Below are 26897 nucleotides of genomic sequence, written 5' to 3'. Positions count from 1 at the left end.
CTTACCTGTAATTACAATATCAAAAGTACAAATTGCCTGGTTGTTGGCATCATCCCTGAAGATATAATTAACCCTGGTTGTACCCACTGTGAATGAATCACCCGGTCGATTCGTTAGGAAAACATTTACAGTGGAAGTCTCATCCGTAGCAGTAGGCTCTACCCAAGTCACTTGAAGAGATGGGGTTCCTGGGGCAACGGTACGGAATATGTTTGAAGGGCAATTGCTTACCACTGGTGGTATCACGTCTTGACCATTTGTTGCTGCAAATATTGAATACAAGATATATATAGTTTTGTTTATCAGGTTACTTTCTTGAGCATGGACATGGCACATAATTCTCAGCTTGATGTATCTAAAATGCCAGTGGGATCTTCGGTGTATCTATATATGTTGCTCAAGTATTATTGATGTATTTGTGCATGGTTAAAGCATAGAAATTGTCCTTTATTGTTCAAGATCCTTGGTAATACTTCATTTTACAGGAATATGATGCTAATTTGTTTGCTTCTCTGTGGATGTGGAGGTGTGGATGCGTGTGTGATTTGCAATCAAGTACATTGAATAGAATATAATTCGTCATTTTAATGAAATGGATTTTACGACATGTCGTAAATTGCGACGAATTTGAGACTTACGAAGCTTGGTAAAGTTTAGTGAAATGGACCCAGGGGTGTATTTCACGAAACTTTGAACCCTTTGTGAAACAAGTAACCGTTCGTAAGTTACGAATACCTTAATGACCTTTGACCCCTCAAAATCATCACAAATACATTGGGTAAACACAATTCATGTGTAAACGTACCGTCACTCTTCTATGTTTTTCTTAGCTAATAACATTTTTGAAGATATTTGGTTTTATGCCGGAAGTAACCCCTTAAAGACCCATGACCTCAAATCTATGTATGAGTCATAGACACGGGGTTATAAATGGATGTGTGCATGTTGCGTCGCTGTTCTACGTAATTTGTGGGAGAAATAGCATTTCGTTTTATACCGGAAGTGACCACTTAATGACCTTTGATCGCAAATAGAAATGTCACATATATATTCGGTAAACACAACTCATGTGTGAACATACCGTCACTCTTTGACCTCAAATCTGTAAATGATTCATAGACACTGGGTTATCGTAATCCATGTTTGCAAGTTGCGTTACTGTCCTTGTAATTTGTGGGCGAAGAAGCATTTTGAAGGTATTTCGCTTTATACCGGAAGTGACCACTTAAAGAATATAAAAAAATATCACATATACATTGAGTAAACGCAATTCATGTGTGAACATACCGTCACTCTCCAATGTTTTTTTAGCTTATAAATTTTTTGAAGGTGTTTGGTTTCATACCCGAAGTAACCTCTTAATGATCTTTAACCCCAAATAAAAAAATGCCACGTGTACACAGGGTGACCCCTTAATGACCTTTGACCTCAAATATGTAAATGATTCATAGACACTGCGTCACTGGCCTACGTAATTTGTGGGAGAAGTAGCATTGAAGGCATTTGGTTTTACCGGAAGTGACCCCTTAATGACCTTTGACCCCATAAGAAATACAACATAAACACTGGATAAACTCAATTCATGTGTGAACATATCGTCACTCTTCTAGGTTTTTCTTAGCTAATAAAAAGTTTTTGAATGTATTTGGTTTTACACCGGAAATGACCCCTTAATGACCTTTGACCTCAAATCTGTTTATGATTTACAGACACTGGATAATAACAATGCATTTGTGCAAGTGATGATACTGTCCTACGTAATTTGAGGGAGAAGTAACATTTTGAGTTTAATTTACGTTTTTGGCCCACGTGACCTATACGTGATCTTTGACCCCACGAGTTTCATGTGACATGTGGGGGCATGATCAGTGATGATTTTGATAGAGTTAGGTTAAAATCGTTGGAAGCAAGTCAGTGATAGAGCAAATATAAAGGTTGACAAAAGAAAGAAAGAAGAACTAGATATGGTTGCGGTCGCTTGCGACCGCGAGCATGCACTGCCGCCAGGTATTTTTGAAGGTTTTTTTGTTTAAACCGAAAGTGACCGCTTAATCACCTTTGACCCCGCAAAAATATTACATATAATCTGGGTTATAACAATTCTTGTGTGAACATATCGTTACTGTCCTGTGTTTCCTTATCTAGTAAAATTTTTTGTAGGTATTTCGTTTTATACCGGAAGTGATCCCTTAATGACCTTTGACCTCAAATGACAAACTACCATATATTTACTATGTAATAACAAGTCCTGTGTGAACATACTGTGACTCTGCTATGTTTTTTCTGGCTAATAAAAAAAATGTTGAACATTTTTAGTTTTTGACCGGAAGTGACCCCTTAATGACCTTTGATCCCAATTCTGTGGCTAACTTTCAGACACTGGCCATAGATGATGCATGTGTGCTAGTGACGTCACGGTACTATGTAATATGTGGAAGAAGAAGCATTTTAGTGAAAATCTAAATTTTTTGTTTCTAACCGGAAGCGGCCCCTAAATGACCTTTGATCCCAATTCTGTGTACAACTTTTAGAAACTGGCCATAGATGATGCATGGGTGCAAGTGACGTCACGGTGCTATGTAATATGTGGAAGAAGAAGCATTTTTAGTGAAAATCAAAATTTTTGGTTTCTAACCGGAAGTGGCCGTAACCTCAAATGAAAAAATACAATATATTAACTATGTAATAGCAAGTCATGTGTGACCCCGGAAGTGACCCCTTAAAGACCTTTGATCCCAAATCTGTGTATCATTTTTAGACACTTGCCATAGATGAGATGCCTGTTTATTTCACGACACCCCCCCCTCCCTTGAGAGAATGGTCTAGCGACGGCCCTGCACACGGGTTGTTCACCTCGTTGGAAATTAAACTCTACGAGCGCGTTTGTTCTCCAAATAAGGACTAACCATTTAATGGGAAATAGGTGATCATTCAATGGTGCTTGAGAATCTGAGGATAAAATAATCATTTTATCAAATGTCATGTGGCGTAAATTTAGTGACAATGATTATAATAAAAGTTATACATTATTATGTAACTACCCATAGTCAAAATTACCTGTTACTCCGTACATTACGAAGGTAAGAAGAACCAGGAGAGACTTCATTGTAGTATGTAACCAATGTAGATAATATCATACAGCAGAGATCGTCACGAGTATCGACATTATCCGCTGAAGGTGCGGAGTCTTCTCATATTTACTGGTAATTCAGATGAAGTTACAATATTTGTCAATTCAAGGTTATAAACATTATGGACATACTATCAGCCTCAATCTGCTATACCGGCATCCTGAGGAAGGTCAAATGTAGCGCCCTAATGTTATGCTACGTTAGTAGGCTTAGTAAATCAAATACCAGAAACCGACACCGATACCATTAGTGGATGATTAATTTTCGTTGTGATAAAAACGCGGGGAATTGCACCATATCTATAAGCTATATTGTGCGAAAAGATGAAAACAAACTTCATCCAAAACGCCTAAAGAATTCAAATTGAATAATAATAATAATAATAATAATAATAATAATAATAATAATAATAATAATAATATTAATATTAATATTAATATTAATAATAATAATAATAATAATAATAATAATAATAATAATAATAATAATAATAATAATAATAATTCATAACCTCCGCGTATCACGCCATCATGTGCATCCCAATCAAATTGCTCATTAGATGATATACGCTTACCGGCGCGGAGGTTATTGATAACCATCAATGACCCCCGCGTATGCTTACGCGGTACAATGACTTCCGCGTGTTCGCATCTGTTGCGCCGGAACACTTCACTCACAAGCAACTACCACATATTTGCACATGGCGTGATTGCGTAGTGCTGTAATGGGTAAGGCCGTTTTAGCCTGTTCGACTTTTTGAAGGGTGAAATATAAATTTTGATAAAAATTGTTTATTTCAACAATTTTTAGGGAATAAAATCTTGAGATTTGGTTGAGTGATGAGTTAAAAATGACGGTTATGAATTCGGTTAATAACTTTGCATCAGTTATATATCGGGCGTTGTGAAAAATCTAAACATTTTGCTTTGGACCTCGGAATATCCCTCGGGGCTGCGCCTCAAGGGATATTCCTCGGTTCCAAATTAGGCAAAATGTTTAGATTTTTCACAATGCCCTCCAAATACCTAATGCGCAGTTATTAACCTATAATAATAATAATAATAATAATAATAATAATAATAATAATAATAATAATAATAATAATAATAATAATAATAATAATAATAATAATAATACTCAGTGTGAACTTGGGTGGGTTTTGTATTCATGTATTCAATTAGATACTAATGTGCCTTCAACTTACAAAAATCTTTTGTTGCACCTATTTTTCACCTTTACATGTACATTTTCAAAAAAATCCCAGGCTCATTATGTAGGGTGTATCAAAATAATGTAAACAGTTTGAATGATGCCACTAGATTAAAGAGTACGAGGTATTTGGTCATATGTTTTAGTTTATAGCTGAATCAACATCTTATCCTCCAACAACTGTAAAATCATAATAAAAGTTATATACTATAACCAAATTCTCAGAGTCTACCTGTTAATCCGGATATTACGAAGGCAAGAACCAGAAGACACTTCATCGTCAGTTTCGTCACGAGTATCGACATTACATACAATAGGCCTACACTGAGACATTAAGCCCTAACATGGCCCGCAAACAACACTTCCTTATCCAATGCTGAAGGTACCGAGACTGTTCACATTTAGTGGTAATTCTGTAGATGCTAATATTACAGTCACGCGGTAGCCGTGATCTTTAGATCAACAATTTAGCAGTTATGAGGGCCAAAAGATTCCACAATTCCAGGGTTAAGACCATCCTTAATTTGGCCATCATTTTGTAAAGGGACACATCGCGACGCATTGCCAGCTTGGCGGGTTTTTTTTTCATCATTTTCCCCAAGTTGCCCTCTTGACTGCACTAGATCCATCACTGTGCGTCCGCCCTTCCCCATTTCTCAGAATGGTCTGACACCCCTGCCCTACCTTGTATTGTAAGGCGTTGAACAATAAATCTGAATCTAAATATTATACATTCGACCCATAATCATGACCTGTCATTTCGACATTTACCTTATGAAAGTTCACTCTCCTGGTACACCGAACGTGACGGAATAAAGAATGAACATAATGAGTCATGAAGCAAACATAGACTTATAAATAAAATGATCGCCATAACAATGCTAGGTCAATTGTTCCAAATTGCTTAAGGGATCTAAAATGAGCGTTTATTGCGTTTCGACAGTATTTTTTGTGGGACATGAGAGCACCTCAGACCTATCGAATTGCATTCTGAATACGAAGCATGTCTTTCTGATATCAAATAATTTTCATTTTTGAAAATCACAATATAATACAAATTTTATGACAAATTATACAAATTTGATATTTTTCAAATTTTTGATATATAACAGTCCTCGAAGTAAATTATATAAATCTATTGATATATTCTTAAAGTGTATGTAGCAGGAGGAAAAGCCGACGGTCAATTGAAAATTTTGACCTTTCATATTGAAGATATGGATTTTTTCCCAAAAAGACCTAATTTTTGTTGGTGTTTTGGGAAAAAATCCATATCTTCAATATGAAAGGTCAAAATTTTCAATTGATCGTCGGCTTTTCATCCCACCTACATACACTTTAAGTATAAATCATCAGATTTATAAAGTTTACTTCAAGTACTGTTAAATATCAAAATATCAATTTTAATGATTTGCCATAAAATGTGTATTAAATTGCGAATTTCAAAAATCAAAATTATTTGATATCAGAATGACATTCTTCGTATTCAGAATGCAATTCGATATGTCTGCTGTGCTCTAATGTCCCAAAATAAATACTGTCCAAACGTTCATACCCCAGCCCTTAACTCCGTTTAACCAACTGTGCTCATGAACAGAACTGCTGCAGAATTTTATACACACCAAATTTAAAAAACAAAAGGCGCTGTCCATATGGGACTTCTCCGCTTCGCGGTCAAGGTATTATGTGACTATCGTATCAACCCTTTAACTTAAAGTCTGGAGCACTGCAAGTTTATAATCCACGGGATGATTATGTACGAAGTTGAGATATTGGTCCATGCGCGAGTGATTTTCTTCTCCTTCAGTATTGAATTTAAGGTCATGATCCATGGAATTCAGATGGTTGGTGAACTCCTGAGAATAAGAGCTGTTGATTTTGCAGTGAGTGTCATCTACATAACGATACCACAGCAAAGGGGGTGTTCCATGTACATGTTACACAATATCGGCGACACGGGTAGCCCATAGCTACACATTAAAGTTGTTCGTAAAAGTATTCTTTGTACAAAAGATTGTCTGAGGCAAACTTAACACAGTCTAACAATCTGATCCGGAGATAAATCAAATCTATCAAACTCTATAAGAGTTGTATCCTCCTCATGCGCGAGTGAACAATGTTCAACGCTTTGTTTATCGGGATATAATGTAAATAATGCGATGGCGTCACATGAATGGACCTCTTCATAGTTGTCTACTCTTTGATTTTTAGTAAGTTCAACAAATTTCTGCGATTTGGTAATATAGTGTTTTGATTTACCAACGAGAAGAGACAAAATGTTCTCAACAAATTGTAAGTGATGAAACCAATGCAGCTAACTATCGGGCGAAGAGGGATGTTTGATTTATGCACCATTGGTAGACCATACAATTTTGGGGTTTCTCGGGAGTAACATAATTTGCGATATTCAACCCTATTAATGGCACACATTTCTTCAATTCGTCTTAACCGATACAAGTTCTTTCATATGGGTATTTCTCTGAAAAGGTGTACTATTGGAAGATAGGCAAATATGAATTTGAAAATGATTATAAAAATGTTTCCTTTACTTATCTGTAAGGATGTAAGTCTCAAGTGCATGAAAACAATATTTGGCGCAATCTTTAGGGGCGCCCTCTATATTATAGAGGGCGTAATCTGCAGGTTGTGCCAGGTGAGCATCATCTCCGTCACATTTAGGCCAACAAGGAAAAAAGGACAAAAAAATTGTTAAAACTCTTAATTATGAGTTTTATGGATAACTTGTAAGTTGCTTGATTCATGTTTGCTTTTTTCATTTAAAAAAATATGATTTTGTACTTCCGTCATTTAGTTGGGACAATGAGAGGCAGGCTGTACGGAAAAAGTCATGTCTGTTTATATTTTTTTTATACAAACTTAAGTATATTCATAATTTTGCTTGAAATAACTAAATAAATTTCTATTGACATAGTAAACACATACAATATCAATTACATTTCCAAATAGTAAATTCCATGTTGTCTGGGTCAAAGGTCAAATAAAGGTCAACAACAATTGTGATGGAGATGACATTGCTGTGATGGAGATGATAGTGATGTGACGGAGATGATATTTATACACAAATTCCTATAGAGAATCATCTCCGTCATAATTGCACCGATAAATTTGATTTCAGTAATGTTTTCACACTACTTGAAAATGAAATTCATACAGATGAGAAGGTTTAGAATTGGTAAGCATTTTCTGATAAACTAAACTGGACTTCGCTGTATCTCAAGATCCGGTGCTGTGATGGAGATGATGGTGATGTGACGGAGATGATATTTCTACACGAATTCCTATAGAGAATCATCTCCGCCAAGGCAAATTGTGACGCCAACTGATGTAGCGGAGATGATGGTTCAGACATTGCTTACGGTTAATAGCAGGGTTAAGCTTACCCACATGTTACATATCACCACAACAGCTTGTGGGACATATTCAACCATCATTATTTTCCGGAAAAATTCAACAATAACACTTATATCAAATTGATCAGAAACGTTTGGAGATGATGTTGAATAAAGGTACGCGCCTGTATACTTGAAGATACCCTCAAAATTGGCAGTAAAAGAGTGCCAATGTGCAGCTATTTCGGGTTGATGTTTTTCGTCGTCTGTAAACGGCAGCGTACGGGGTCAAATTATTGACCTCTGATATTTGGTCTTCACCTCCAGCCGTTTTGATGCCAATGTGACGGCAATGATGCAAAAATACGGGACAGCAATTTTTTGACACACATTTTTGAATTATTCCATAAAATTGACTTTAGAAGCGGTTTTAAGCATTTTCTAAGAAGGTTTAAAAACCTTCTTAGACATGATATTTACCCCAGTCAGTGGTAATTTTCACTTCCAACACTTGCTCACAAAAATACTACAAAATCACTAAAATTCGGTGCGTGACATCGGGACATGGGGTTTTCAGGGGGGTCGTCAGATATTGAAGAATTTTTTGACTCCAAGAAATTAATTTTTCCCCACTGGGATGTTCTTAACTATTTTTATACATACAAAAGTCCATGACTAAGCCAAAAAAGAAAAACAAAATCCGCTTTTAAAACTTTTATGAGCGCCGAAAGTCGCGGGACATAAAAGTTCACCTTTTCAGAGAATCACCCATATAACAATATGCAGGGTCGCGTTTTCCAAGTTTCTCGGAAGTGGCAGTATCACTAAGCAAGGTTTTGCATTTTTGATTGCATTCTGTTATGTCCAAAATTAAAGGTTTTTGAGTGCGTTTCTTTCTTCTCAACTGAGATTCGAGTTCATTTTCTTTGGTTTACTCACAACAGCCTACAAGACTGTGATCAAGTCTAAAGTAAAAAATGTCACGACCTGATGAAAGAAAGAAGAGGTCCATACAAAAATTCCGAGGTAGAGAACTTTATTGTGTTTGATTAATCATTCAATATACCAATTTCATGAACATAAGTGATCCTGGTTAAATATATACTTGAGTAGTGTAATAGTTAATATTAGCGTAAAAAATCATATGATTATGATATAAAGTGAGCAATGAATTAATCTTTAGTGGCATTATCACACTGCAAAGAGTTGCAGTTAATAAACACTTAATCCAAATTTCTGTGATACGTAACATCGTTTGTGTCCTGATAAGTGATTACCTGTCAATTTGGGGTATTTTACTAAGATATTATAGCAGTCCAATTTTTTTTATTATGTCATGTCCAAAATACAATAAGGATCGACAAAGGAAAATAAATTATTAATAGCCGTCATAAATTTCTTGCTAAGTCGAAAACACGAACATAAACAAGACCAAGGAATACATTTTAATGGAAAGCATGTTTCTGTGTTTTTTATATATTTTCTTTAAACGAACAACATTTGAGTAGTTGTCTTTGCCATTGTATATTCTAACAACTTTGCCACTTCATACTAAACTTTTTCATCTTCATCAATCACTGCGGTGTCGTCATAAATGTCTTCGTCGATGTCGTCAAGTAACAAGCAGTCCTGAAATGATTTAAAAGTTGAGTATTAAATGAATGGTGTAGCTGCGATTTTTTTCAGGGGGGGGGTCAAGTAGGCCTATGTGTGGGTGGACCAAATATGTGATGCGATCAAGCAAAATCAGTCGGAACTCTGAAATATTAAATTTTCAGTTTCTTAAAGGACAGTAAAAAGCATTTACATAGATTTTGCAGAAAACCCCATTGAAATTGAACTACCAGTTCCAAAGATATGAGCAATTAAAGAGTTTTAAAAAACAAAAGGAAACAAAAGGAAATATTTCCGTCGTATGGCTATATCTCAAAATCAATATTTCCGAGTTCCGACTGATTTTGCTTGATCGCATCACAGATTGTTATTAACTGGCAGACACGTAACCGGGTGGAGGTAGAATGTGTGGGTGCACCCCTTCCCCCATCAACAAACAATTCATCTTTTCAGAGGAAAAATATCAAAGATGGTCTAAAATAAAGTCAAATGAAATTGTCATGGTAAACGGAGATTTACCACGTGTCATGCTAAACAGTTCAAAATAGCGCACACAAATTGTATGTATTTTATTTTTAGAGGGATGTAAAATAGCTTTTACGTCCCTTTTACGTAAGCCGCTAAGAAGGTCACACCAAAGAAGACTGCAAAGTCAACAAGGAAAGCAGCGATAAACGCTGGTTAATTGTAAAACAGCATTGATCTAAACAATGATATAAAACGTTACATTGTTTTATGGTCGAATTGCGATTGTCACACTACAATCTTTACGCCAAGGGCTCTTTGATATCTTCAAATAATTTTTTTTATAATGATAGAGTGAACCCGGTGTCCATCTATAATTACGCAGATGCTATTTATTTATTTATTTATTTATTTATTTATTTATTTATTTATTTATTTATTTATTTATTTATTTATTTATTTATTTATTTATTTATTTATTTATTTATTGGTATTCAACTTACTGATTTCATGGCTATGATTCTATCGATGTTCCGAATAATCTCTGCAAATGATGGTCTGTCATGGGGATTTGATGACCAACAGGCACTCATTATGTCATAACTTGGGACAAAGCAGAACAAATCAAATAATATTAGATTATAATACAATTCCAAAATATTGAACAAGAAAATGAACTGAAGCCGGTGTTGTGTACTACTGCCCATAAGGATTGATTTTGCCTCACGTTTTGAGTAAATAGAATAAAGCAATAACCGTAAACTATAACTTACAGGTCTTGGGTGCAGTGCACTGGTTTCGGCATTCGAAATCCTTGTTGAACCTCACGGATAACAGCTCTGGTTCCCATACCGGGATACGGTCTTGCACCTTAAGATAAGTGCAAACATTTAACATCAAAATTAATATAAATGTAGACCACCAAAAAGAACACCACCAGGTCGCCAAACTGAGCACCAAAGGCAATAAGATTATAGGCCATAAGCAGTGATAAGACGATAATGACAACTATATGCAGTTGACCTACTGCCCCAATTTTCAACGGAGAGAAAATGTTGTACCATAGAACATCAATATCTTGAGAGGGCACTGAATTACCATGGTTTTTTAACAACGCAAATGCATGACGAATTTTGGTGGTTTGCGAGTGAAGACATGCCCGCACTATCGACTAATACCTAACTGCTATAAATATATATTAGGTTTTTCAATACAATCTCCGCGATCCATTTTGCGATAATAATGATAATAATTATGAAAGTACTTGCAATAAGGCTTTTTGAAGAATGGCGGACACAAAAGAAAATATCGTAATTTGATTTGGGTAATTCTTAGGTGACAAAAGATTACCAAAATCAAAATACGCCCTGTCCTTTTGTGCCCGCCATACTTATAAAGGGGTTCTATATTTGGGATAAGTGCCTAAATCACGTGACAATGATGTGTCCCATAATGGCTTTCATGTCCGTCATTTGTTAAACTGAGATCTAATAAATTCGGAGACCTTAATATAGTCACACCCGTTAAAATGACAGCCTTTGTATCGGGACATGGAAGTAAGAATTCCAAATTTCATATTTATTGATGTATGGGCGAAGAGCAAACTTGTTGGGAGTGTACTTTCTTTTCCCCGCTCTTTTTCTTCAAGTCTGCTTTTTTCTTTTCTTTTGATAAATGTCAGCAGGCTTTAATAACATTTTTAGCTTGGCTTGAACATTTTGATTGAGCCTGGTCCCATCAAGTCCCAGGTTAGGAGTCCGCCCGGCCCGACTGGTTAAACAGACAACCAAGGATTAAGGAAAATATCATGAGATATTTTTTGGTGTTAACGATGTAGTTCAAGTAACTTGTACATACCTAGTGTAATAATCTCCCAAAGAAGAATTCCAAAAGACCAAACGTCGCTTTCCTTTGTATGCACATCATCAGCCAAAGACTCTACGGACATCCATCGTATTGGAAGCTTTATCTGGTTTTCATAAACATGTAACAAAGAATCTTCATAATCGTTATCATGAGTCACCAGCAGCGGCCTTACTCATACCTAATTTCAATGTAATTCATTGGTTCATTACCTAACACTTTGCCACATACTACCGTAAACTTATAAATGCAATTTTCAGCCAATCAGATGCGATGGACAGAGCATGGATACATTTGATAAAAACATCCTGTTTAGATGAACCCTGGGAAAGTCTCTCTTCGTTATAGCCGTATTGGATTTATGCAATAATGTGCGCTTTGTATTCGCCGGCATTCTGTATCCTTGTCCCATGGCGCCACAATCCCTAGCTAGGCCACTGTTCATTCCTGTGTATTATTCTGACTTCAGGGGAAGGCGACTTTAGCCTTTGACTTCAGGGGAAGGCGACTTTAGCTTTTTTGAATACAGTATTTGAGCATTGGAGGTGCGATGTTCACGATAAATACAGTTGGTACCATATTTGACTAAATCAAAGTATAAGTACTCACATTTGATTTCCTATGATATTCTTCCTCTTCCCGGGCTAAGCCAAAATCAGATACTTTGCAGACAAGATCCTCGCTAACGAGTACATTCCTGGTAGCTAAGTCACGATGTACGCACTGAAACGGAAGTAATTGTGTTTGTGTTTATATGACTTACTTAAAATCACACATAAAAATAACAGATGTGAAAATAGAGTATAAACTGACCGGTTGTAGCCTACTAATTCATTACATAGTGGATAGCCTAGAGGAAAGTTAGCCCATATTTGCAAGACTATGCATGCCTTTAAGGTGAAATAAACTTACTCATGTTACCGTCTGGCCATGGGCTGGACTGCTGTCTGATCTTTCCCTGGGAAAGATGACATTCCAATCTTCCCCTTTAAGGCGTGTGAAGGAAATACATTCCATCTTTGCATGGGATGATCCCATGCTATCCCATCTTTGTCTACCTCATGCTTGCCTATTGACTTGCACATTTCTTAGTATTATAAAACTATGCATAAACACTCATTATTAAATTTTGCGCTTGGTTTAATTCCGGAAGGTCTTAAGATAATCCCATAACAACTCTGGCCTTTTATGAGATTTTGGCACAATAACATTGTGCAAAAGATATATAGTAAAACCACAACCTTGTTGGGCCAGCCCGATCCTTACTTCATCTTAACAGACATGGGAAACATATTGAAGGCTACCTAATTCTTATAGTAAACAGATCATGGAGTGAAACATTGGCTATTGACACATATTACGGTGGTTTCAGTACAGAATTTTAAATGGAATTCTTACCCAAATACATTTATGTTTAATATTGACAAAAGAAAAGATAATATAATGTACTACGAGGAACCCGAAACGATAATTCATCTTTTATCAGACTGTAAAAGGGTTAAACCCATTTGGTCTCAGCTCGAAACCTGGGGCTTACAAAAACTTGGTATTCCTATCACTCTCAACAAAAATCATATTCTTTTCGGGACAGATTTAGGAAAAATAAACAGTGCTCTAAATTTAATTCTCCTTTTAACTAAGTTTTATATATACAGAAAAAGATGCCTAAATTCGACCCTTTCTTTATTCCCTCTTCAGAAGGAAATATAATATTATCATAAATTGGAAAGGTTCATTCTTTTAAAAGATTCAAAATACCGAATTTATCAAAATAAATGACAGGTTTGGAAGGGACTTTACAACTAAACATGTGTGTGTGTTGGTACTGTAATATTTAAAAAAACTGGTATATAAAACTCATTATGTGTATTTATCTGAGTAAACTATGATTGTAAAATGTACACCGGAAGAAGAAGAAAAAAAATTATAATAACTACATTTCCAAAAGAACGTTCATTGGCCTGGTATTCCCCGATCTCAAAACGTGATGGGTCAAGAGGGGTCAAAATTTTAAATTGTCCAATTTCGTCAAGAGACATGTCAAATTACTCATCTCATCACAACGATTAAGAAAATATATAATTTATCATACATTTTGAGCTCGGTTAATGAGTTAGAGGGTCACTTCCGGTTAAAGGTCAAATGATGTCAAATCACCTTCAAATTCACCAAACAAGGTGTCAAATTGCTCGTCTTTGCGCATAGATACCAATATGGTTAAATATTTCCAACATCTGCATTCAGTTTTGAGTTATAAGCTTTTGTTTCAATCCGAGCGCAAGAAGACCGTAAGTCCAAAAATGATAAATCAATCAATATCGACCAATATTACAGACATTTACTTGGTTGATATACAAAATGATTCTTCTTACCTATACCCATGTACCCGAGTAGTATCAATATTATGGCTTTTTTTTGGTTTCCAAATTATCTTATTTTAAAAAGTTTAAACGATCATATCTAAAAATGCCAAATATGGACTTACGGTCTTCTTGCGCTCAGGTCTTCATGTGTTTGAAAACAATTATTTACCTTGTTGGAAGTTATGAAATCCATACCACTTGCAACCTGCTGTGCAAATATCATCAACTGAGTCTGAGACAAACTGGACTGGGTATCTCGTACAGTGGTATATGCATAATCATATAATCGACGACTGTTCTTAAGAACTTGGCGCAGCGTGCCTTTTGCCATATATTCTAGAATTACGTATAGTGAGTCTTTAAGACAAAATAAAACGAACAGTTTTTGGTTAGCAAACAACGCCTTCGTGTATTGAAGTGATTCAAAACAATAATTGACAGACAATAAACTTAAATTGATCTGTGGCATTGATAATGATATCTGTGATAAATTGTGGTCAAAATGCATGAAAGTACGATAGCATCAAGGTGTTTGAGAGATAGACAGGAGATAAAATGTGGAATGCAGTAGCTTTTTACTTTTTACCATGGACATTTTATTTCGTACGATTGCTATTGCGCTATTGAAACGTCTTATATTAGAAAAACCATAAGCTGAATATGAAATTTACTTTTGAAAAAAATAACATTACCTCTGTCAACACAACTCCCTAAAAACTCTAATACGTTCGGATGAAGCTGGAACCTTTTCATTAGATTCATCTCTCTTTGTAGGTCTTCTTTTTCAGATGTCGGTGCGTCCTCTATAGGTAAAATAAGAGATCATACTGATTTTTCTATAGGTAAAATAAGAGATCATACTGATTTTTCAAGAGGTAAAATAAGAGATCATACTGATTTTTCAAGACTGTGAAATAGCTATAGAAAAACAATAATTTTCCTATGCAAAAATATGAAGGTGGGAGCTTTAAAAAGGTTTAGATATGAGTTATTTTCTCAGAATGCTTTACAACATTCCAGCGACTTTCGATGGTGTCCCATACAAACCAATGGTTAAGAATAAAGGGTCACGGTGACTTTGCGATAATAAACATATCAAAAAAAGTAACTAACCCCCCTTAAATAATGACCATTATTGAAAAACGGGTGAATGTGTTACAAATCTGTAAAATGCGTTGGAAACAGAATTTATTTCTGCACATTTTGACACCTCATTTGTAGCAATTTGTGACTAAATATTGACGTCACGACGTACATTTAAATCAATGTAACCCAAGATTGACAGTTGCAGTAAATTGTATTGATTTTGTATTCAGTGTAATGGAAGGAAATCTGTGTAATGATATCTGAGTGTTTTTGTATGGTAAAAATTTGTATGTAACTTTCAAATCTGGACCTCACTGCATTAAATTGACCGGTGTTTTATTGTTTTCTGGGCTATCGTATCAAATGAGGTGTCAAAATGCGCAGAAATAAATTCTGCTTCCAACGCATTTTACAGATTTGTAATACAATAGCTCCTTTTTGAATAATGGCCATTATTTAAGGGGGGTTAGTTACTTTTTTGAGATGTTTAGTTGACGTGCGACTCCAGCTGAAAATTGTTGGCAATCCTTGTTCTGTACATGTTGGTATCTCAAAAGTCACATTCTCAAATTTGTCCATTTTTTGAGCATTTTTCCATGGCAAGCCTTTATAATTAAAAAACAGGCGAAGTGGCACTAACAAACCACATAAACCAATATTCATACATACACGCTATGTAACGGCGCGCGTGATTGGCCGAGAGCCGGGCATAAACAGCGTTTATGCCCGGTGTCCCGGATGTGCGATCGCCGGGTAGGAAAAATGAAGGAAAATCGTGATTTTTAATAATGTTACTTGTACTTTTTTGTTATTATTTTGATGAAATAAGAATCACAAAATGTTCTGGTATGTATGAACGGGGTTCATTCATAAATTTTTATGACTAAACGGTTGTTTATGCCCTCGGGCCGCAAGCGGCCCCTCGGGCATAAACAACCATGAAAATATATGAATGAACCCCTAAATAATGGAACATGGCATTGTCTTCATGACTGGGTACGCATGACAAGATACTCTAGTAATGTGAATGCTCAAGTTAAATCTACATTAGTTCTGTTTTCATTAAATTGATTGTCTTTGCACGAACTGTTTGAATACAAAATAAAAGTACCAAAATGGGAAGAACATGAAAATTGTTTGCAAGTTTTATTCAATGTTTTCAATTATTGTTATTGAATCATATACAACAAACTCTTGTGTTTACTTACTAGTCTTCAGATGATTAAACCATGTGTTATTTTTTGTTTGTGTCAGTTTGCGTGGATCCAAAAATGATTTAGGTCTTGGTCTCGTAAATATAACAAAGTTTGTTGTCTGTCTTTGACAATAATACCTTTAGTAGTTTTAACAGCAACTTTGGTAACAACGCCATTCCTTGTGATCATCTGTGTCTCAGCAAGCCAGACTATACCATACTGACCACTCCCTAATTCCTTCATGAATTGAAGCCGATCTAGTGTCATAACAGGAGCCTCCACAGGCCTTAGATGTGGCATAGGTTCGAGATAGTCTCCGTTGTCTTGAAGCCGAGTTTCCATACAGATATCGGAAAGATTAGGCGATGGATCGTCGTGGGGAACAGTCGACTCAAACGTTGGATTTAGATGGACTTCTTTATTTGACGCGTTTTCTTGTTCACCAATCTGATCTGCTTGTAAAACAAAAATTAATAATAATGTTACTAAACTCAGCTAAGCCATTTGAGTCAAATGGCTTTTACTCAAATTAGTGATGAGCATGTAATGACAGCGGCTCAAAGGTGGAAACGGGTGTTCAAAGCAAAAGACCTTTCGGTGATCTATCTGATGCCACATAAACAGTGTCGAAATAGAAACATTGTTAAACAAAGGTAGACTAAATTTAGTAAAAAAGGACAATAATTGTTGTTTTGAAAGAAGTGGGTAAAGATGGATCTCTTTTATCACTTTTTTTTGTGAGTGTCCCGAGCATTGGCCGGTCACTCAACAAAACGTAAACTACAAATTGTAAACTACAAAAGTACTAATGCAAGTCTCAGAATCCCAAGATCCTTGGTTTGCCATCCTAGTCGTTAGAAGATCGTTTTTTCTTCTATCTTTGTTATGGAAAAATTACAATTGTACAACATTACCTATATTTTCACGTCTACGACAGTAACAAACGACAACACAGATGCTGGCAACTAATATAATTACTATAACACCAGTTGTCACGGCTGCTATGACATAGGTAGCTGGAGGTGACGGCGGTGGGTTGGTGGCTGTAAAAATAATAAAAAATATGAATTTATCGAAATGAACTAAAATGCAATTATTAAATACCGGAAGAATTCAGCCAAAAATATAATTTTTGGGTCTATTTTAAGCACGATGATCTCATGTTGGAATAAACGGCACGTGCACGTGCCTCAATACATCTTCTCTTTGAAATTTGAGATTTTTTTAAATTCGTGATATAATACATATTTTATGGCAAATGATTAAAAATTGATATTTTTGACAGTGACAGTCCTTGAAGTAAACTTTATAAATCTAATGATATGAACTTAAAGTGTATGTAGCTGGGATGAAAAGCCGACGATCAATTGAAAAATTTGACCTTTGTATTGAAGATATGGATTTTACCCCAAAAAACAAAAGAATTAAGTCTTTTGGGGAAAAAGTCAATTGTACCCATTGTATAAAGTCTCAATTGTGTGTATTGTAATCTTATAAACATTAATTGCGTAGATATAAGTAGAATAAGTGACTCACCTGAAGAAATAGCATTGGTAGGCGTACTAACCGCTACATCCATGCTGTCAGTGTGAACTTGGTATCTTGCTACAAATCCATAAGACACATAGTAACCAAACCCGTAGACGAGAACTATGAATGAAGCCGACGGATGAGTAACTGAATGCAAATCTGCACTTATTGGAGTGTAAAGAACGCAGAACACACCACCAAATGTTTCCAAGAAGCCGATGGTTTGCCTATTCAATGGCACGCCATCCAGGTTAAAAGAGTTAATGCTATCGCATTCTGGTGTTATTATTGAAATAAAGTGAATGCTATCCATGCTATCCATTAAGGTTCCACTTGGGAATGTCACGTTGTTAGAGAACCTCTGCGTTGATGGAATTACAAGCATAAATGGATCACCAACACCATCAGAGATAACACCCTTGGCGTATTGAACGACCATGATAGGGTTATCTGCCATTACCGTTAATACTTCATCTGTCGTTACAAAGTCACCTTCATAAAACCCTCCATTTGATACAGAAATGGTTTCTCCGGATATGGAAACGTTTGTTGCACCAGGTGATGTACATACTACGCGGTATACAAAACCTGAAGTACGTCCCAGGAAAGGAGCGAGTATGTAGTGATGTCCCAATATGCTCACTGGAGGGAGATGTTCCATTATATAATCACAACCAAGTATATTGACTGGTACATAGGCACATTGGTGACCGGACATTACTGATACTGGTTTGTCTGCCTTAATTGACATACCAGTAATGTCCGGTTGATTTACACTGTCAGAGACGAATTGATAGGATTCATACTGATGCAAAATCATCGATAATTCTATATGTCCTTTAATGTGCACTAATGTATCATCTTCAATTGCTGTTACTACAAACTCCGAGAAGTAGAAAGTACCTTTCGAATCATATCCTACTGCCACATAGTCCTTACCCAGGGCTGAGGTTGGAAGAACAAACCACCCATCGTGACTGACCAATGGAGCATAATAATATCCACGTACAGATACATCATCTGTTGCAATGACAATCACTGTCTTCTTGGTTTCTTTAATGCTAGATGAATCTGTTATACCGGCATCCACAGGAAGGTCAAGTGTGGCTCCCTGATTTTGTGTTACGTTAGTAGAACTAATAAATCCAATACCTGGAACCGACACTGATACCATTACTGGATGATTCACTTCCGTTGTGATGAATACGCGGGGAATTCCACCAAATGGATTGTGCGGAAAAGTGAAAACAAACTTCATCCAAAGAGAATCGTCACTGCAGTGAACTCCTGCTAGAATCAAATTAAACAATTAAGATATATAATGATAATCATTAGTAGAGCAATACTACTACTACTACTAATAATAATAATAATAACCCTAATAATAATTATTATTAGTCTCAGTGTTCAGAATCCTACATTGGTGAACATTGAAAACAAGATTCTCGTCCGAGTATTTCTTCGTCGGAAATCTTCCAGCACATCCACATTGAATCCATCGGCCACCAAGTTGATTTGGATGAGGTCAAAATCCTTGATCGGGACGCTAGATAGTTTGAAAGGGGTGTGAAGGAGTCAATTTACATCAGTCAACCAACCATCACTCAACCACGACGGGGGCCTATACAAGTTACCAAGAGTGTACGACCGAGTTTTGGGTCAAGTGTCCAAAAGGTCACTGATCCCGAACTGGGGTTGCCAGTCTCCAGATGAAGGTAGCCTACGTCTTAATTTTGTGTTGAGATCATGAGTTTAATTGATTAATTAAGCCTTAACACCAACCTTACACTTTTGAGGCAAATGACCCTTCGGACAAAGAGGCTGTTCTCTTTTTTTTTTTTTTTTCTTATTCATTTATATTCTTACTGGCACTTCGAGCGAAAGAACCTGCGGATTATTGATCATTCGGGCTATCAAACCTTTGGATTATTGACCCTTGCACCTTTTTTAATTTTATTAAAGACCCTTCGGACTATCAACTTTGATTATTGAAACCCTGTGGCAGTTAGGACGCGGGACTACCGATTGTTATTGTTCTGCAAGGCTCACTCAGTCATTTAATAAGGCAATACAAACGATCGAATTTGGTATTCAAATGAACACAATTTTGAGTTACACCTTTTCAGTGTAAAAATTTTTTCTCGGCCAAATGAAAAGCAATAATTTTCATTTTTCAGTAAATGTCAGGAAAAACTGTAATGCTTGATACTGTATTTTTTTTTCAAATCTTAGTGTTAAACTTAGTCGTGAAAGTTAGTCATTTAGTGTAAGATTTTCGATTTTGATAGGCTTCAACTCTGCCCGCGAGCCTTTTTTTGGATCAACCTTTTAGCTTTTCAAAGTAATATAGTTCGCTAAAGAAGGATTTTTCCCAACTTTCTAACGCACATCACCGTGAGCGATATATCATAGTTTTGTCAGAATTTCCGTTTTGATTCCATAATTTTTGACTACCAGCTGAAAAATTTTCAAATCCACGCGTGAAATCTTAGGCTAATACTAGCATTGTGGATCGATATCTCTGGGTGCCCGGCCTGGATACAGTGTTGCCAGAACTTCAATATAGCAAAGAAATTACCTAGTGTTTCAATTGTCATGAAGGTGACTGGGTATAGTGCCTTTTGTTTGTGTTTGTTTGAAATTGCTTAAACCCACCGAAAGTCATAATGAAGCAGCCAAAACAATACAAGGTTAAACATGGAAGTTTATAACAACCTATTATAATGACCTAAAGGAAAAATCATTTATGGCAACAATGAGCATTGTATTGTAAGTCATGGTTAAAATGTGTTGAGTACCCACCCCACCCCCATAGGCCTACATAATATTACATACCGGTACCTTATACTATTTATATAGCACGGCTATAGCTATAGCCTACATTTAGAAAGTAGGTCCTATAGCGCTAAATTATGACAAATAGGCCTACACAAACCCGAACGCAAGTCTGAAGGGTGTAATGAAAATGCCAACCCGCGATGGGGGGGGGTCATTCAAAATTCACCTGGAGATAGGAGGGACAGAAAATTAAAATCCCCTCTAATAACACGCGAATTTTTCTAGGTTTGGACAGTGGATTTTCCCAAGGACCTCATCCTAGGTAAATAAACAAACAAACAAACAGACAAAATGGTTTTCATAATCATGGAATCCATAGCCCCTATAAATTGAAATTGCAGGCTATCACGGAGCAAATTTCCAAAATTCACCTCATTTACCAGAATTGGGGATTTGGGCTACCAAATCGCTGGTCAGGCAATCTTGGTTTTCAATGGAAAAGGGACCTGGTTGACAACAATTGAAATATCGATTATTTCTGCTGGTTGTTCTGGAGATAAAGTACTGAGTTTGACATTTTCGGAGCATGAAGGGAAAAAGGGTAAAATAAAAACGGAAATTCTGACAAAACTATAATATATAGACCCACACGATGTGTTTTACAGAGGTGGGAAATATCTTTCTTTAGCAAACTATATTAGTTTGAGACGATAAAAATGAATCCCGTAAAAAGCTCACGGGCGAACTAAAGGCCTATAAAAATCAAAAATATCACACTAAAAGACAAAATATGATGCTTGAATTTTAACACCAGGATTTAAAAAAAATGTATATCCAAGCACTATGTCTTTAACTGACATTACTGAAGAAAAAAAAATATTTCTTTATATTTGACCGAGAAAATAAATTTCATAGCAAAAGGTGTATCTCTGAATTGTGCTGATTTTAACATGTATCGATCGAGTTTTAGCGCGACTATGCATTTATAAAGAATTGGTAGTCCCGCGTCCTAACTGGTGGCACACTCCTAAAGCGTCTTCAGAACATTCAACGCATCGCGGCTAGCCTTGTTAGCAGAATGCGAAAATCAGACAACGTATACCGACTTTTAAAGTCCTCGTCCGGTATACCCTTGAATACATGTCTGCCGCACACCGACATCGCCTGGCTAATAATTATTTGGTGCAGCAGAGACACTAAAATGAATACACGGGATCGATACACGTGAGTTGCTATGCACGATTTTGATATCAGACGAAAATCTTCGGATACCGGGTCAGAAAATGATGAATATCTCCCGTAAATGATTTCGTCTCAAGAAACCAGATCTGGTCTCATACACTTTAAAATACGTGTTGAACAGATATGATAGTCGTTAGTTTGCGCTTTGAGAAACGGCCGTGAGTCTTGAACTCAAAATCTGACCAAAATCGCTAATTTTATATTGCGTTGGTCCTGTACTACAGCGCACAGGCTATAATCTGTACTCACTACTCCAGTTTAGGCAGTATGACCATTGACCGCAATGTCGTATACAAGCTTACTCACACAGCGAGAAATCAATTACCCCGGCTATTGTCAGTAGCCTTAGTCAGGTCACTTGGCTAATTATATGCGTCTCATAAGGTCGGAATAAAATGACTTTTCGTGGCTGTGGATTCAACCTACCATGGCGATTTCTACCATGGAGATATCGGGGCGATGACACTGCGTGCCGTGCTTCGTTCTACGTCTTTAGCTGCATTGTTGACTTCGCACGCAACACACAGTATTTGCCGACCGGTCATGCTCGTCGCATTTGGAAACAAATTTCATAATAGCTTACAACCGATGATTTGCTTTAAATTGCTGTACAGTGGTAGTATTATTTTCATTGTATAATTATGGGGTACTCTTTGCTTTTTGCCTAGTTTTTAGCGCCTTGGTGCAAATTCTTTTTGGTTTTTGCCGATATGATTGATTTATTGATTGATTGATTGATCTGATTGATTGATCGATCGATTGATTGACTGATGATTGATGATTGGTTCGTTTCGGACTAATGATTATTCGGACTGCCGACCCTTCAGATTGCTGACCTCTTTCCTTACAAATTTCGGACTATTAGCCCTTGTCGGACAAACGGACTGTTTCCATTTACACCGCGGGGGAATTTCAATTGAATGGAAAATGGTGACCAACCAGTACGACAGCAACTTCGTGACCTCTTTTGTTCGACAGAAAATTTATACGGGTTGGTGAACACGGGTTACGTAACACAATGTTGAAATTTTAGCCGGCAAACGCTTTTTATCAAAATAGCTCCAGAAATGGAAGACATGGGTCGTATATGCATCATTCATGTACCCTGACCACAGATAAGACATCAACCATTTGTGTAAAGCAACAAATAACGTGTAAAAGTTGAATTAAATGGAAAAAAAGAAGCTTGAACATGTCCAAAGTAGCTCGGAAAATGAGAAAAATTGCATGTCACGAACACAAAAATGTTCATATCATCAAGCAAGAAAAAGCGCCGGAATCAAAAATGGGTGTCATGTTATAGAATAACTTAAGTTAGCTTGCCTGAAAATTTCGTGAATTTTGGTTGGGGTATATTCGTAGTCGTATATTGAACATGTTGAAATGTTTATCTTTGTGCGTGACTACTGTCACGCCATATATTGTACGGCCGATGTTTTTCCTGCAAAGAAACTTTCATTGTCAATTGTCCATTGTTGGTTATTTAACTTGAAAATAATACTCCCAAAATTCAAACATTTTTAAAAGTCAGCATAAAGGTTTGTGTTACATTATTTGGACGGTGTTAATTCATTCCAGAAATAGAATATACGAGTGAGGCACTGAGTGGGAATAACATTGCTATTATTGTCACCGAATTAATCATATCTCTGGTATGGCTTAGTGGTAAATACATGTATTTGGAAATTCGATCTTGGTTCGAACCCCGCAAGCACCTCTCTTTGATTTTTGATTTGATTTTAACTCATATTTTTAAATCTAGTTTTCATATTTTTATTAAAGCCATAATATACGATTTCGGGCAAATTTGAAGTTTTGTTATTCCAAAAATTATAACAATATTTATAATATTAGTAAATAACTGTCAGGAAGGTTTTCACGTTACATTTGAAGCAGAAGTAGCGAGATAAAAATGAAAGAAAACACTTAATATCTTGACCGCTTAACTGTGGTGTAATCCGAGGTGTAAGTTGAACATTGTGTAAAAATTACAAATATGCCAAAATATTAGGTTTGAAATTCGTGCATCTCATGATTTGATATGTATGCATAAAAGCTCATAAAATATGTTGCCGATATGGGAGGGTCTAGTCCAATTAAAAAATCGTGAAAATCTGTGTTGACGTTCCTTTATTTGATAGGCCTAGGCCTATATATATTCTTGAACTTTTAAAAATTACTTAAGTTTGACATGCTTTATTTGATTATATCATATTGAAAGCTACTGAACTTAAATGCATTTTTTTTTAAAGATATGAACTCGAATGTAGGATTAGGCTTAAACATGAACAAGAAATAAATCATGAAAAAAGTGGGCCTTCAAGCCGACATTCATTAGGCCTATATTATTAAAGACAAAAGGGAGAGGAAAAAAAAAGAAAAACGAACTGAAAAATTCCACATCATCGATAAGATAACATGGGAATCGAACTCTCAACCTTCGGCACTGCACACCTTCGCTCTGTCCACTAAGCCATCGCAACTTGTTCGGGCAGAGGGTATTCTTTTGCCATCTTATTTCTCGTTCGTGTTCAAGGATCTCACTCAACAACAATCTTTTCAAAACTGCTTGTACTTCAGTTAAATGAGATGATACTACCTTCTTTGACGACTACAATATTTTGTTACACAATAGAGTATTTTGCATTTATAAAATATATAACAATAGACGTTTTTAATTGCTATATTAATAGACAGCGCCGGCTGGGATCCATTTCGTGAAGCATCGTGACACTTGCAACGTGCGCTTCCGGCACGAGGACTCAAAGAACGCAACTTTTCAACCTACGACTAGGTTGTTCCACCGCTCATTTTCGCTGAAATTTTAATACAAGCTGTGGTTAATTGATGTTTATCACAAAAGAAAAGCATTAGACCGGCGTTTCCTCAAAGCTGCAGATATAACCATTTTAGTGATCGTGACATGCATTTTCTCTCATTTTTTAGGCTACTTCGCGCACCAAAAGCATTCATTTTTTCCACAATAATTCAACTTTTACACGTTATTCTTTGCCTTATACTCATGTTTCATATCTTATCTATGGGCTCAATATGGAAATGAAGGGAGAAACGACCCGTGTATTCCATTGTTTTGATGTTTTCTAAAAAACCGTATTTGCCACCTGATTTTCAACATTGCGTTACGTAACAGCAGAGGTCACGCCGGTAAAAATTACCGGAAGTGAGCTAAGTTGCTGTCGTACTGAACCATGGAATAGTCAAACGCCATGCGACGTGAATTTAATGACAAGAAAAATAATAAAAATTACATAGTATTATGAAACCCCAATAGTCTTAATTACCTGTTACTCCGCATATTACGAAGGCAAGAAGCACCAGAAGAGATTTCATTTTGGTATAATTAACAGCACAACAGTAGTAAGCTATGTAGATGCTATCATACAGTAGAGATCGACATAGAATAACTGATTCCTTTTACACGGAGACAATAATGAACCCTTTATAAAATGAAAGGCAAACAGCACTTCCTTATCCAATCATATGCTGAAAGTACCCAGCCAGCTCATATTTACTGGTAATTCAGTGGAAACTAATAACGATTTTTTTTTTCAATTCAAACTTTTAAACAGTTATGGACTTTATTTGTCAACATCAATCCAAAGTTTACATGTAATATTTATGAGTGGTTTTCAAAATACGTATGTGAAAAGAAACAAATCAAATCGAATTACACAATGGTTTGTGTTCAGTTGGTTTAGTGGAACTAAAAAATTTGGACAATTTGACCTACCATTGTCATGGTGAGTATATACTTTCATATGTATACACACTTGATCTCGATTCATGCATCGATGCTTCAGAAATCTATCACGTCATAGTAATTTTTAGGAAAATTGCGTGCTGCCATAGAGTTATTTAATAATAGTGTCTGTACAGGGTGTATAAAAAATAAAGTATACAGTTTGACAAATGCCACTAAAAGTATGAGGTATTTGGTCAAAATAATTTGGTTGAGACTTAATCAACATCTTGTCCTCCCTGAACTGTAAAACCACTACACTGGCGTGCCAACATTAATAAGGACTAAGTGGCTTTTGTGTGAGCCGTTTGAATGCAGGTGCGCGAAGTCAATTAAAATAACATGAAAATCACAGTTTCACCACTTTCTTTACAGTAATTGACAGGACGCCTTGCAGAATTATTTTGGTGATAGTGCTTGATTGCTTTGAAGCACCAACTGGAATAGCTCCTAAGATCTCCTGATGTTACACCTCTGGATTTCTACTTGTGGGGCTATCTGAAATCAATGGTTTTCACACATCCTCCTGCAGACCAAAAAATGTTATTGTAAACTATTTTTGCAAACATTTTTGCCAAATATTGTGTCAATACTTAAATAACATTATGTTAAAATATTTGAATCCAGCAAACACAAATGTTCTTAAAATGTTTTTTTTCAAAACCTTTTAATAACATTTAAATGTCGGGTTATATAAAGGTCATGAAAACGTTTTTAAAACGTTATTGAAAATATTTTGGGCAAACATTTTTCGCAAAATATTTTTCAACCCCAAAATAACATTCTGTTTACAATGTTTTGTATCAACTTTTCAACAATGTTTTTGGAATGTTATTAAAATGTTTTTATACCCTTTATATAACCCGACATTTAAACATTTTCTGTAAAATATTTTTGTTTGCTGAGCAGTAGATTATCAAAAATGTTTTTTAAGGTTATGAAAACGTTTTATACTCTTAATATACCCTTTATATAACCCGACATTTAAACATTTTCTGACAACCTTTTATAACCTTTTGCGAATGATGTCGAAAACGTTTTGTGTTTGCTGGGATTTTATCAAATGACATGTAACGTGATTTTAATAACGAAGATCATCATGATCATAAAAAGTTACATATTGTTATCAAACGTTCACATTACCTGTTACTCCGTATATTACGAAGGCAAGAACCAGAAGAGACTTCATTTTCTTTAACATCATGTACAGTACAACAGTTCTTTTGAACAAATTCATTAGGACTGTTCCATAAAACTGTATATTTTTTCATATACTAGTCCAAGTTAAACACACTTACGTGCAGACGTTT

General features: G+C 35.9%; 1 protein-coding gene across 1 annotated transcript; it reads right to left on the bottom strand.

Moving 5' to 3' along the window:
* Positions 1–8782: 8782 nt before the first annotated feature.
* Positions 8783–25462, bottom strand: LOC140136593 (uncharacterized). The gene is made up of 11 exons (XM_072158278.1): positions 25130–25462; positions 17814–19094; positions 17192–17320; positions 16415–16729; positions 14688–14798; positions 14165–14352; positions 12242–12355; positions 11627–11738; positions 10543–10639; positions 10273–10372; positions 8783–9319 (listed from the first exon to the last, which is right to left on the bottom strand). Exons 1-11 carry the CDS (start codon positions 25176–25178, stop codon positions 9242–9244), a joined length of 2574 nt encoding a protein of 857 aa, XP_072014379.1. The 5' UTR covers positions 25179–25462; the 3' UTR covers positions 8783–9241.
* Between the last annotated feature and the right edge of the window lie 1435 nt (positions 25463–26897).

The sequence above is a fragment of the Amphiura filiformis genome, chromosome 16, assembly GCF_039555335.1.
Source record: "Amphiura filiformis chromosome 16, Afil_fr2py, whole genome shotgun sequence".
Lineage (NCBI taxonomy): Eukaryota > Metazoa > Echinodermata > Ophiuroidea > Amphilepidida > Amphiuridae > Amphiura > Amphiura filiformis.
Note: the sequence above shows the minus strand (reverse complement) of the source record. Positions and strands in the feature narration are given on the sequence as shown.

Excerpts from the sequence above, each read along its gene's own strand:
- LOC140136593 (XM_072158278.1), bottom strand. The coding sequence starts at position 25,178 with ATGAAATCTCTTCTGGTGCTTCTTGCCTTCGTAATATGCGGAGTAACA. Across the intron at positions 12,356-14,164 it reads ATTTCATAACTTCCAACAAG|TGCGTACATCGTGACTTAGC; the intron begins GTAAATAATTGT and ends CTTCCGTTTCAG. Across the intron at positions 9,320-10,272 it reads GAATCATAGCCATGAAATCA|GACTGCTTGTTACTTGACGA; the intron begins GTAAGTTGAATA and ends AAATCATTTCAG.